At 37.7% G+C, this 13362-nt stretch overlaps 2 protein-coding genes and 1 long non-coding RNA gene across 7 annotated transcripts in view; 2 read left to right on the top strand and 1 right to left on the bottom strand.

The window, feature by feature from the left end:
* XPA (XPA, DNA damage recognition and repair factor) overlaps positions 1 to 6373 on the top strand; it is a 41526-nt gene extending 35153 nt beyond the window's left edge. Inside the window, exons 7-8 of one of the 3 annotated variants that reach the window (XR_007477980.1) lie at positions 438 to 1934; positions 5504 to 6373. Coding sequence is in view for 1 of the 3 variants with exons in the window: in XM_004271466.4 (XP_004271514.1) it covers positions 438 to 586 (149 nt within the window). In the remaining 2 variants the exon portion in view is untranslated. Of the gene's footprint in view, positions 1 to 437; positions 2681 to 5503 lie in introns of those variants that run through there. The other 2 variants (XR_007477979.1, XM_004271466.4) reach the window with 2 other exon arrangements.
* LOC125964736 (uncharacterized) overlaps positions 1 to 13362 on the top strand; it is a 169158-nt gene that overhangs the window by 80713 nt on the left and 75083 nt on the right. The window lies entirely within an intron of this gene.
* NCBP1 (nuclear cap binding protein subunit 1) overlaps positions 3770 to 13362 on the bottom strand; it is a 44906-nt gene continuing 35313 nt past the window's right edge. For 2 of the 3 annotated variants that reach the window (XM_033431162.2, XM_033431165.2), the window contains 7 exons: positions 12301 to 12403; positions 10787 to 10880; positions 9963 to 10066; positions 7926 to 8040; positions 6417 to 6545; positions 5717 to 5830; positions 3770 to 4313 (listed from right to left, as the gene is read on the bottom strand). In XM_033431162.2, the coding sequence (XP_033287053.1) occupies positions 4200 to 4313; positions 5717 to 5830; positions 6417 to 6545; positions 7926 to 8040; positions 9963 to 10066; positions 10787 to 10880; positions 12301 to 12403 (773 nt within the window). In that variant the 3' untranslated portion in view covers positions 3770 to 4199. Of the gene's footprint in view, positions 4314 to 5716; positions 5831 to 6416; positions 6546 to 7696; positions 7834 to 7925; positions 8041 to 9962; positions 10067 to 10786; positions 10881 to 12300; positions 12404 to 13362 lie in introns of those variants that run through there. The other variant, XM_049711135.1, reaches the window with a different exon arrangement.

Genomic DNA, 13362 nt, shown 5'->3' with positions numbered 1-13362 from the left:
AACTAGTGGCGGAGTTCTTGGCTTTCTAGTTTTCTTGCAAGCAAAGTTTGACTTGCCTCTTAGAGAAGTAGCTCCTGACTTACAAGGAATTTAAAATGCTCTTTATCCTCAGTCATCCCAGCTGATTGCCCTTTCCTGCTGTGGCATCTTGTTTTCTGTAGCCAGCTCGAACAAACCCTGTTCTTTCGCTTGTCTTCTGAATCTAGTTTTTTGCGGTCCCTCTAGTCCATATACCTCAATTCTGAATCTCCTGTTTCACACTAACTCCAACAATCACATGAATGATTTCACAGGCCAAACCAGTGAGTGAGATAAGTAAGCTTGCCAAATCTGTATCAGCAGTTTTGATTTGTTATAAAATTAAGGTGTAAACCACATTTGGTTTAAACACACACAGCTGAAATAGCACCACTGAAAAACTGGCTTTTTTCTCTTAGAATTACGGCGAGCAGTAAGAAGCAGTCTATGGAAAAAGGAGACAGTTGCTCATCAACATGAGTATGGACCAGAAGAAAACCTAGAGGATGACGTGTACCGGAAGACTTGTACTGTGTGTGGCCATGAACTGACATACGAGAAAATGTGATTTTTAGTTAAGTGATATGTTTTATAGTGTGGAAATTTAGATTGGTCTTGTTCAAAATTCATCAAAACGTAAAGTCTTCATAGATGAATGAAACACTTGTATAAATAATGCTTAAATAATTATTTATGTTATGGCTTAAGAACAAGTTTCAGTTAAGGTCCAGCAGGTCTGGTTGTGGGCAAAATATTGGGTCTGTGACCATTTTTTCTACAATAGGGATGGGAGCTGAGTGATAGGTTCAAAAATGTTAGGTTAGAGCTAAAACTGAGAAGCAACCAGGACAAACCCTAGATTGGGGTAGGAGGAAGAGCTTTTAGTAGTAAAGGCAAAAACTGGCTGAACTGGATTCTTACCCCAAGAAACAGCAGGGATGGTGGTAGACCACTGCACCCCAGAGGCTGGGCCAGGTCTTCTAGACTACAACTGTCTGCAAGTCAGGGAGCAGGGAGCTATTGCTGGGACAAGTTTTCTGTACCCTTAGGGTTTACTACTATAGATCTTAATATTAGTTTCCAGATAGCCCTTTTCAAATCTGGATTAAAATGGAAAAACAGCTATATTGTTTGTTGATCAAAGGTAGTGATAAGTTTATCATAACTTGTTAACATTTACTGAGCATTTACCACCTGCCATGCAGACACTATGCTAAGTGCCTTAGAGGTATTCTCATTTAATCCTGGGAGGGAAGACAGCTTGCTGTGCTTGTTTTAACACTTCTAAAGGAGGGGTAACCTACAACCTGACATCACCCCAGACATCTTGATCAAGTTTAGGTAGTCAAATATTCCTCTATCTTGTCAAAAGGATTACAAGGTAGTTATATCTAGTAAGAGCATTTGATCCCGAGTGCTTGATTACAGGGTCTATGCATTCTTTTCCTGATAAAAACAAATACAAGTTATGATAAACTAGGTATTTTCAAGTTCTTTGACAGGACTTTTTATCCTACTGCTACAAATAAATAGGAAGTTTTTGTACATTTTCATTTCTCTCTCTAGATCAGCTCTTGGAGATTATGCTTGAAGAAGGGCAAAAGTCAAAACAAGTCAAATCCAAAGACTTGAGACTATAATTACTAATTGTTCTCTATATAAGTATTCAATACAGAAATGTTTAATATATTTATCGAGTGTTGATTTTTTTTAATGTGTTATGCTGAATATTACAGCTCACTAAAAAGCGATTCCAAATGGGCGGCAAGAACTTCTTGGGGAAAAAAAATACACCTTCCCAGCAAGTAACTAGGGGTTCAGGCTGCTGACAACAGCATTACTACTGGGAGACAAGAAGCCCTAAAACTACCACATGGACATAGTTTCAGATTCCCCTTACTACCTGTGGACCTTGGGTAAGTTACTCCGTGGGCCTGTTTTTATCTATCAGATGGGTATAATAATGTAAGGACTCTCATGACGATTAAATACGGTGAATCTATAGCATCTGGCACGTAACAGCCAGTTGTTAATGAGCACATCATATCATCAGGACCAGTGTAGTTAATAGACTTGTCCAGTTGAGGTGGGCTTCTAGTCACTCTTCACCTTCATCAATTTAGGACAATCCTGGTATCCAGTTAACATTGACAGCCAGATCTGCTTTTGGTTGCCAAGTTCTGTCCTCATCTTTCATTTTCAGGTATAATTGTAGATTAGTAAGTTAATACAAATCACTGCTAAATACTTTCCAGAAAAAGCAAACAAACTTCATATGAACTGCTTTCTGAATAATTCCTGGGAGATTGAGAGTTAAGGAAAAGTATATGTTCACTTTGACAAAAGCATGTTAAATGGCATCAGCACAGTTTAATAGAATATTGATTTATTGCAAGGTACGACGTACAGTTACAGTGACATGCCATTCTTTTGTCTGTGTGAGCTTCATTAGTGGGGAGAGCAACTGTTGAAAGTTTGCTCTTGTACCTTTATTTCTTCAAAACTCAGTCTCTGTTTCAGTTTTTTCATATACCTAGCTGCCAGACTGGGTCAGAGCAGGGTTACATCAGTGAGCAACTGTTAAAAGCAACCATTACACATGAAGAGACGGTCCAAGAGAAAGGAGGTGAAAACCTAGAAATTCCTCTAGGATTTGGATCAAGTAAGTATAACTAGCCAAACTTTGCAATACATTATGAAACGATTACAAAGCAGTTTAGGATCAAAGTTAACCAAAGCCTTAAATGGTTATCCTTTAGCTTCTTGAGGATAGGAGCTTTTTCTAATTATGTAGTTTGTGGGAAGGAGGAACAGTGTAAACAAAAGAACATTTAGCAAAGAACCTGGGTTTTAGTTCCCTTTCTGCCAGTAACTTGCCATGCAACCTTAATCCTGTGACTATTTGTTAAATGGTACGGTATTTAAAAATCCTAGGAATTTCCATCTATTGAGTAGACTATATTCTGTAGCCACTAAATGTTATGATAAACCAAAGAGACCCCATATATTAATATGGAAAATACCTAATGCATCATAAACTTATGATGTACTGAGCTAAAAAAAAGATTGTACAAATGCACAAAGATACTTACAGTTGTGAGATTACTGGTAAATTTTTCTGAAGATTTAATGAAAAAAGTCTAAAAATGCTAGGATTTGGAATGTCAGATAATCCCTTGTGTGTTACTTAATTAACAGTGTACTTTTACCATCTTAATTAAGCCTCAACACCATATAGGAAACAGGCTCTGGAATTAGTAATTACTTGGCCCACCCAGACTCCATAGAAATAAAATCCAAACCTACATCTAATGCCAAGTATAGTTTTAGCCAATCTAGCTACTTCTAAATCCCACTTTAGCATGTAATTCACTGTATGACCTAACAGATGTCTCAGATTTGAGGAAATGACCAGATGTTCTAAGATGATGATAGTTCAAAACTTATCTGCACATTGGAATTACCCGGGAGCTTTAAGAACTACCAATGTCTGTGTTCCACCCCCAGAGAGTGTGGTTTAATTAAAAAAAAAAAAAAAAAACTTTAGAAGAGCCCCAGGTGATTTATGTTCAGATGAATTTGGGAACTTCTACTCTAGTAACATCTTTTAATAACAGTAGTGTCTTAAAATGCTACAGTAATGAAAAATACTTTGAAGAGAAAATTTCAGATGGAGGTAAGAAACCTCACTTTTAGTAAGAAACCACTAATTTTAAAGTAGACTGAGATGATAAATCATGAAATACCAAGGTTTAAAAAACATATTTTCAGTTTTATTTCAGCCATGTTAGGTTACCCATGAGCTGTGAAAAGCTATGCTACTTGATAATAAACCCATCAGTTCTATATACTACTTTGTAAGCTTGACCTCTAGTGTTGCACATACCTCACATCAGTTATCTTTTGTGCCTTAAGGAGAAAAAATATCAGAGAAAAGTTGTATCTGTCACATATATAATACATCCATCCTATGGCCATTGTCACATTATTGTCATTAGGGAATATCTGCTTTTTAGGGGGCAGTTAAAGGTAATCAATACCATATTCTTCACTGTCCTGTCTTCCCCCTCTGCTTCAAGAAAGGATGCTACAAGAAAGCAAGCATTCAAACCATCAAAAATAAGACATTATTTTGAGATCTTAAAAAAATCTTGACAGGAGGGGGAAAAAAAAAATGACCCTTAGGCCTGCAGGGCACAGAACTGCTGGAACACAGCCAGGATATGAGGGTCTAATTCAGCAGTGAAGAGCAGGTTCTCCAGGGTCACCATATACTGCTGGATTATTTGGTGATGCTGTGGACACAGAAAAGGGGATAAGTGTTTAGGTCAGGAGAAAACGCACATAAGCAATCTTGCAGAACATTTTCCTCAGAGGCCCATCCACACTGGAATGATGGGAAAGAACAGGAAAAAAAAAAGTGGTTTTGCTGGTAGGAATAATAGGCCCCTGAAAAGCCTCAACATTAAGAAAATGTAGGAGTAAACGAGTTCCAAAACAAAACAAAACGATGTTCAATAATTTAAAAAATCCAGTTCTGGCCTGCTTCTGTGTAAATGCAATTTACTTCAAGGCAGTGGCAGCAGCACTTGCTACTATTCTAGATGAGGTTCAGATGCGTCTCTTCCCTAATCAGGACAAAATACAGTATGACTTTTTAAAAGCTGTCAGGACAGGGACTGATCTAGGAAGATTTAAAAAAAAAAAGGCGGGTGTTGAGGGGGAGGTGGTATACATTACAAATAAGAATAGCACTGTTACTAAGTAACCATGGTTTTAACCATGGTCCCTGAAACATAAAAATTTGGAATCATTTCCTTTTTTTGGTTAGGGCTTTAACGTATCTCTTTGCAAAAGAAAAAAATATTGAGAGAATTAGCCAGTGATATTAGCCAGTGATCTGTGAAGTATTCCACAAAATAGGAAAACCTCATTTTTTTAAATTAATCTTTTAAAAATAAAGAGGTCATCTGTCTTACTGAAAATCAGTGACTTGTTGAGCCTAACTGGGAAAAAAAATGTCAGAAAATAGTTTCTTCTATGTGTACAAATATAAACTTTAATATACTCAGATTCCTATAGGACTAACTAGGGGCTGTTAAAGCTTTTTAATTTGACAGTAACTAAAAAATCTAGAATAAATTTTTGTTTGGAGCCTTAAAGCACTCCCCCCCCCCCTTTTATGCCTTCTGCTTTAATCACTCTTTTCTAGAACAAACAAATGAGGATTTGGGGTGTTAGTATCTGAAGATACAAAGGATTAGTTTCACTCTCTTATAGATCTTTTTTCTTTTCTTTTTTTTCCCTTACAGATCTTTAAATCTAGCAGAGAGTAGGTGTTGCATTTTGCTTTCTATAAGGACCTCAGAGAACTTAAATAGTGCGTCCAGAAACAAGGTTATCATCTGCACATTGAATTTACAGAGATTCTTAAAATCTGATTACTCTTCCCTTAGCATTTTTTTCTCTATATGTTGTATTACAGCTAGGCTCTCCAAAGAGAATGGCAATTAGGAGTCTGAATGATACAGAGCCAATTTAAGCCTAAATATTGTGATGAGCAGCAGTAGGAACAAATGGACACTAAGGGGCTTACAGGTACTACATAACCTCCTGACAGATTTGATGACTTTTTGAAATGGAAAATCCCTGTGGCTGGGAATAATGATGTTTATTATATAATCAGTTTTCCACAAACCTGTAGGAAGATCTGCTGGAGCCTCTCTATACAGTTCTTATACCACGGTGTTAATACACTGGTCCCGTCAGTTTCACATCGTACCAAGTGCTCAGTCAGGATCATGATAAAACGCTGGAAATGGGGTACAAAGTTCCAGAGGTGTCAGAAAAAATTCTTATATTTCGGAAACAATCAAATTTTTGACCAAGAGACCTCAAAGGTATTGCTTGTTTCACCCTTTGTGGTGTGTATTCATAACTTTCATAATTCAATAAATACTGTCAGTGTAGAAAAGCAGTGATAATGAGTTAGTGCATCGTTTTCGGCAATACCCGAAGACCTTTAATGTCTAGATTAACTTATGCTAGTAATTTTTCTTAGAACCTGTTCTAAGGACATAATCAGAAATGTTAACAGGAGTGTATACACAAAAATCTTCAGGAAGGAAAACAATCAATAAATAGATCAACAATTGGGAATAATTAAATATGAAAGAGGTATTTAACAGTAGTATCCATTTTTTTTAAAGCAAGGAGAAATGCTCATGCAAGAATGCTCATTATGTAAATAACAGAATTACTTTTATTTTTCCCTTAGAAACTTTTATATATTTAAGATCTTATAAATGAATATGTATTACTTCTGTGATAAAAACATTTTTTAAAACTAAAGAAATGTACTGTTTCTTTGAACATATCAGTGTCCCAAGCCAAGATACCTGAAATATGACAAGGAAGAGATTCTTTTGTTCACTCTGAGCAGATTCCACTTTCTCCTGCAGTCTTTCTATTTGTTCCTCAAGAGCCCCATCTTTCCTGTCACTGCTTCTGTCATCATCATCACTTCGCTACCGAATGCAAAGGAACAAAGGGAAAACACCATTTAGGATTGCAGTGTATTAAATCACATCAAGCAAATCTAAGGATTTTTATTATGTCTGGTCAAATGCTATTTGAAGACTTGTATTCTATAGTAAAAGTACTCCAGTGTCCCAAACATACAGGCAAAATGTCCCAAGTCCTATGAGTACCTCTTATCTAGGCCAGGGAAATTCAGTGGCACTTGGGCAATCGTGGTAGATTTGCTATAAAGCAGAAGTAAGTTATGCCTTTTATAAGACAGCCCACTCAAGGAGGAAATACGTGTCACATTTTTCCTCCATTCAAAATGAAAACAGCTTTGAGCTCCAAGGAAAATATACAGCTGATTTTTGTTATTCACCATAGTCTGTTTTATGAAATTGCTGGGAATCCTGAGTTTGTGAACACTGAACTGCTGCTCCTAGGGGAAATACAGGGTTAGGGTCTTGGGAGCCTCTCATCACAACACTTTCATCACCGTAGATCTGCGCTGCCCTCACAATAGCCACCAGCCACGCATGACACCTGAGCACTTGAAACGTGGTGTGACTGAAGAACTGACTTTTAAATTGTATTCAGATTTAATTAGCTTATAACTAGTTACATGTGGCTGGTGGTCACCATATTGGACACCACATATCTAGAGACCAGAGTGGTGTGAAGTCTCTGGAGTTTGTACATGTATAAAATGGGGATGATACCATTTACCTTACAGTATTTTAGATCTGTGTGTTTACATATACTCAGGTATATATGAATGTCTAGATGGAGACTAGCACTCGAACCTGCTCTAGTTCATATAAATCATTAAACTTGCTTCTACCCTCTACTCTGATAAATGTGCATAACTGGAAAATTCTGTCATGAACAATACCAGCACTGTTTGCTAAATCACAGGATACAGCCAACTCACTGTTTCTGCCAAATAGCTAAAATACTTAACTTCTTATTAATATGAGAAGTATGAGAAGTATCTTATAGGCCTGGGAGTGACCCCCCCCCCCACTACCCCCAACCTTACCGGGGGAGTGGTGAACACAGACAATCTTCTCCCTCTTCCCCTCTTGCATCAGAAACTCTTATAGAAACACAAGTGTCCTCCTTCCTTCTCCTCCCTTTTTGGGAAGGCAAACATGAAACTGATCCAGAGATGGTGAACTATGGAGAAGTGAGGTTTGTGGCTTCCTAAACAGGTTCACCGTGCAGAACGAGAGAACAGCAGACCCCAGGTCCGTCCCTTCCTCCACTTCTACAAACAGCTCTGCATGATTTGGTCTCGAGAAAATAAGTTCCCATCAAGGTAATGAATATTCGCAAAAGTTTCTGGTATATTTTCTTTGACCATTTACAATCAACACAAGACTTACCCGTTTATGTTGCCTTGCGAGTTTTTCTTTAGCCTCTTCTAGCTCCTTCTGGATCTTAAGAACGTGTTTGTTCATCTTACGAATTGTGGAGTGCAAGATTTCCCAAACAAACAATCTTAAAGTAATAAGGCATTTGATTACTATATGTTAAACTCTACTCATAGAAAATAAGACCTCTCAACTTTTATAACCTACTCATTCTTGAGGTTTTATATAGCCTTCTGTTTTTTTTTTTTTTTTTTTGCGGTACGCGGGCCTCTTACTGTTGTGGCCTCTCCCTGTTGCGGAGCACAGGCTCAGCGGCCATGGCTCATGGGCCCAGCCGCTCCACGGCATGTGGGATCTTCCCGGACCGGGGCACGAACCCGTGTCCCCTGCATCGGCAGGCGGACTCTCAACCACTGCGCCACCAGGGAAGCCCTAGCCTTCTGTTCTTTAGGCAGACAGAATAAGGCATATCTCTCCAGCAACATTATGATTTTTCTTGTATTGTCAACTGTGCAAACATCTAGCTCCACCCATTACTCAGGTGAGCTTCCTGAAGGCAATATTGGGTCCTTGTCATTTTTCTTATTTCCATCCCCTACTAGACACACATAGAAGGTATGTGTATATATTCAATGAAATGGCAAACCAGAAAAAACAGGTTAGGAACAAAAATACATTTTCTCTCTTCTAAATGTAAACACTAAGTATTGCAGCTTGAAATGGAAACAATCTGAGGCTCATTTGCATGGTTTATACTGTTGATATTTAGCACAAACTCAGCCAATTCTCTTGACACATTTAAGAATCTCATTAGTTGATAATAGCTATCGACTGCTAGGCTTTTAAGAATGAGATATTTATGTCAACTACTTGCTCAAATACCAGGATCACCTATAAGTGCTTTAAATGTTTGTTGCATAAATATGCATGTGCTTTTTAAGTAGCTTCTTAACTGCTTGTATGTCTATACATTTGGTCTCCTAACCCCAGGATATACAGCACAGAAGAGTACTTCTACAGATTTTGATCTGGACAATGACAGTTGAAGTGGAAGATAATAAACCAATCATTTCATAAAACTCAAGGTCTAGAATGTTAGCAGATAGGATAAAAGAGCACAGTACTTTAACTCTGGAAGGGGTGGTCAGGGAAGGCTTTGCAGAGTTAGAGTTGCAGATGTAAATCATTCAGGATAATGGCTAACACCTACCTGAGTTGTCAGTTTTCTGAGATTTTGCAAATCTGAGAATGGTCTGACGTTGCCTTCATTTGTGAGTACCTACTTGGCTGGTATGATAACCTCAGACCACATTCTTTCACCCTAAGGATTCAGTTTATCTCAGACTAGTGTCCTCTGCCAATAACATACAATGAACAGGATAAAGGTTGTGATGGATATTTATGTCTTTGCAAGTAATTTTCCTTTGTTTCCTGTTTTGTGTCAGCTCTTGCTGTCCCAGTCCTGATCAGTTATAAAGCCTATGGACTCAACATCATGTATAAGAACCAAACTTAATGAAAAGCCTCTTTCCTTTAGGAGGAATGAGTCTAGAATGAATCTTCTGTGTATTAAATCAAGGACTTTTATGACAGGTGAGACCTCCCTTCCCCAGAGGCATTCAGGTGCCCACCAGGCTTTCCTCAGTCCCTCCATGATGTGTAATCTATGACGGACTGTGATTTCTACCAGTTCCGGGGGTGCATTTCAGGTCCTCAGTGGAGCTGGAACTCCTGCCCATGTCCCATTGTCTAGTTGAGACCCTGCCATACAGCCTGATCTTCCCTCCCAATAGTCTGGATCATTTATAAGCATTTTTCCTGATTGGCTGAGTCCTAATTCAACTTACGTATATCCCTAAGAGACACTGCAGCCGGACTGGCTGTGTGGATTTCCATTGTGCAAGAATCTTTGCCAAGTCCAATCCTACCAGATTGGGCCCTTATATTAATATCAACCTGGTTTGGACCAGAATTTGGAGCTCATGTATAAGGGACCACATATAAACTAATTCTTAGAGAACAGGAACTTTGTAAAATAATCCGTATTACCTAGTAAAGTCACGAGATAGTTCTGAAGAGAAGATCCAATTTGCTACTGCAGCACAGTCAACAATCTGTGTACGAATCATCTTATCTACTAGTACAGCAATCATCTACAATCAGAGAAAATAAATTATTAGGGTAAATCACACTTATATGTAGGCCACGATAATCCCCCTGCTGCAAAACTGAAGTTCATTTTCAGTGGCTATGGAACTGAACAATTTAACCATTAGGTCTTAAGATTTATTTTGCCTTCTGCTTGGCTCTGGTACTTACTGTAAGAATACAAGAACACAAAGATTGAGCAAAAAGAAAAACTCTGAATATTAACACTTAACAATGTTTCTTTAAATTTTAGATGATATATACAAAATATATAATTTCCATCGAATCTTAAAATTTAGAAATACAAGGTAGTTTTATCACAAAAGTCTTAATATAACTCTGAAATTTATTTTAATGCCTCTTTATAATACATGGTATGATAATAGTGTATCGAGATTTGACAAATCTGGAGCTTGTTTTTTAGAAACTGGCTAGACTAGATTATTCTTTCCTACCCAACTGGAGAACCTTCCAAGAAATAAGCATTCTTATTAAGTACTTAAAATGAGCTGAGATATTACAATACCAAACCAAATCATAACAATTGCTCTTTAAAGAATAACTCAAACATCATTACTTTTTCATAGCACTAAAATTACAGATTTAAAAACTGTTCTATAGGCAAGAGTCAAATTTCATGTTCTGCAAACTAAAACGATGGTATTAACTGCCTTATTTTTATACCTGTACAATCAGCACCTCAATATGTCTTAAATAGTTTTTACCTGTGGATGGTTCCGCCAGACCTCAAACATGACTCTTAGAACATGTAATTTTCCTTCATCACTTTCAGCTAGGGTTTTGAAGACTTCATGAAACCTTTTGACAGTGGGGGGAAAAACACCACATACAAACTTATTAAACATTTTAATATTTTCACAAGCCTTTACAGTGCTACTCAGTTTACAGCGCAATATATAAATGCAAAATAACCAAACGTTAACCATTAAGGATATAAAAGGTATGATTAGGATTTCAGTTTGTATGGAATTTGTCATAAAATCTTAGGAAAATTATACTATCATTAGCCTAGGACTATAGTTTACTGTGTATCTAAGAATAGATGAGGGCTAAGGAACTAACACAGGTGTAGTATTCTGACTGTGCCTTCTGTGAGAATCCTGCAAGTCATATACAGACTTGGAAGTTGAGATGGGGTGAGGAGTCTAGTTTCTCTGCTCAACTGAAGGAATATCTGTATGTTCTTTCTTCATTTGGAACTGTAGGACGAGTTAGAAAGTTCTGTCGTTAGATGCCAACCTTTGGGTGGCTCATAAAATGTAGCTGGCTCTCAATTCTGCTAACGTGTGTGTGTGTGTGTGTGTGTGTGTGTGTGTGTGTGTGTGTGTGTGTGTGTGTGTGTGTGTGTGTGTGTGTGTGTGTGTGTGTGTGTGTGTGTGTGTGTGATGCAGGCCTCTCACTGTTGTGGCCTCTCCTGTTGCGGAGCACAGGCTCCAGCTCAGCAGCCATTGCTCATGGGCCCAGCCGCTCCGCGGCATGTAGGATCTTCCCGCACTGGAGCATGTCCCCTACATCGGCAGGCGGACTCTCAACCACTGCGCCACCAGGGAAGCCCTGCTAACCTTTTTTTAGGAAGATGCTTAGACAAGGTGGCAATTTTTTTTTTAAATAAATAAATTTATTTATTTATTCATTGATGTATGGATGGATGGATGGCTGTGTTGCTGTGTGTGTGCTTTCTCTAGTTGTAGCGAGTGGGCTTCTCATTGTGGTGGCTTCTCTTGTTGTGGAACATGGGCTCTAGGCATGTGGGCTCAGTAGCTGTGGCTTGCAGGCTCAGTAGTTGTGGCACATGGGCTTAGTTGCTCTGTGGCATGTGATCTTCCCAGACCAGGGATCGAACCTGCATCTCCTGCATTGGTAGGTGGATTCTTAACCACTGTGCCATCAGGGAAGTCCCAAGGTGGCAACTTCTTGACTGTATATATGACTGTCCTATGGACTCAGGTTTTTCACTTGTTTCTCTAAAGGTTTATATGAAAAAATGTACATTCTATTGAATATATATACATGCAAACTGTGCTAACAGACTGACAGGAGCCATAGGATGGGGATTTTAGCTACCACAAACCAAAACCCATTGTATCAAATTATATGATAATACTGTTATTAAGATCGTCACAGTCAATAATTTTAGGTAAAAATCAGGATGCCATTGGTGTTCACCAAACAAAGTCCTGAACCCTCAAGACAGCATGTGTGTTCTTGTTGTACTTACTTTGCAAGAGCACTGAAGGAGTGGCTGAATGACTTGGCTGCTAAGTGTAGCAGAGTCTGTACAAAGACCTCAATTTTCAATGGGTTAAAGCTGAATCCTTCATCTGAAAAATAGCCCACAGTAAGAGAGTTAGGAAAATGTTTTAAGTATAGCAATTTTTTGGTCCCTTGCCTGAATCGCTAAACAGATGGCACACTCACATCCAAATACCAAGTGAGACATTCAAGCAAATGTCTTTGAGTACTAATAGATGATAAAAGACTATCACTGATTTCAAATACTCAAAATATAAAACTAAGCATAATCTTAATTCTTAATTTTTTGGGATTGTTTCCCTAATTCTTCTATATGATCCATTTCTTTTTACAAATACCACATAGATTTCCTTGTTCTTATCTCTCTACATGGTGGCAAGATAATAAATATAGTAAAAGAAAAAAATACAGTAAGCCCTTAACAGTTAGGTCTATGTCCTGTTTGAGAATGTCTAAAATTTAACATTTTGAATTATACTTTCTAAATACATTTTCTCTAACATCATAATACAAGTTTCTTAAAAAAATCTAAACAAACAAAATCCCAATAATAAATAACCCAAACACCATTAATGTTTTGACTGTGTCATTTTTCTGTGCACGTCATTATGTAACACATCTAACAACAAAATCTGCCCCCCAACAAATGGTTAACCTAGTTGTCCCAGTAGACTTTTCATCTCTTTTACTGATTTTTTTGTTTTAGTTATTGTAATTTTCAAGATGTTTTAATACGACATAAAGCAAGTCCCTCTCATTCTTTTTGTCTTATCTGTTGATGATAAACTTATAGTTTAATTTGGAGAGAAAATCCAACTTTATAATATACCAAGTCTTTCTGGGCAGGAAACTCTCTAAAGTGAAAAGAGGGAATGTTTAAGGGAGAAGATAGCTGGGTTCTGGGAACAATGGTCAGGCTGGACAGGCCAAACAAATATATTGCTTTATGAGTATCCCATGAGATTTAAGAAAATTATGTTTATACTTTTAACATGGCCCATACAGAGTTCCATTCAAGAAATATTTA

This window comes from Orcinus orca, chromosome 6 (genome assembly GCF_937001465.1).
Source record: "Orcinus orca chromosome 6, mOrcOrc1.1, whole genome shotgun sequence".
In the NCBI taxonomy this organism is placed as follows: Eukaryota; Metazoa; Chordata; class Mammalia; order Artiodactyla; family Delphinidae; genus Orcinus; species Orcinus orca.
Note: the sequence above shows the minus strand (reverse complement) of the source record. Positions and strands in the feature narration are given on the sequence as shown.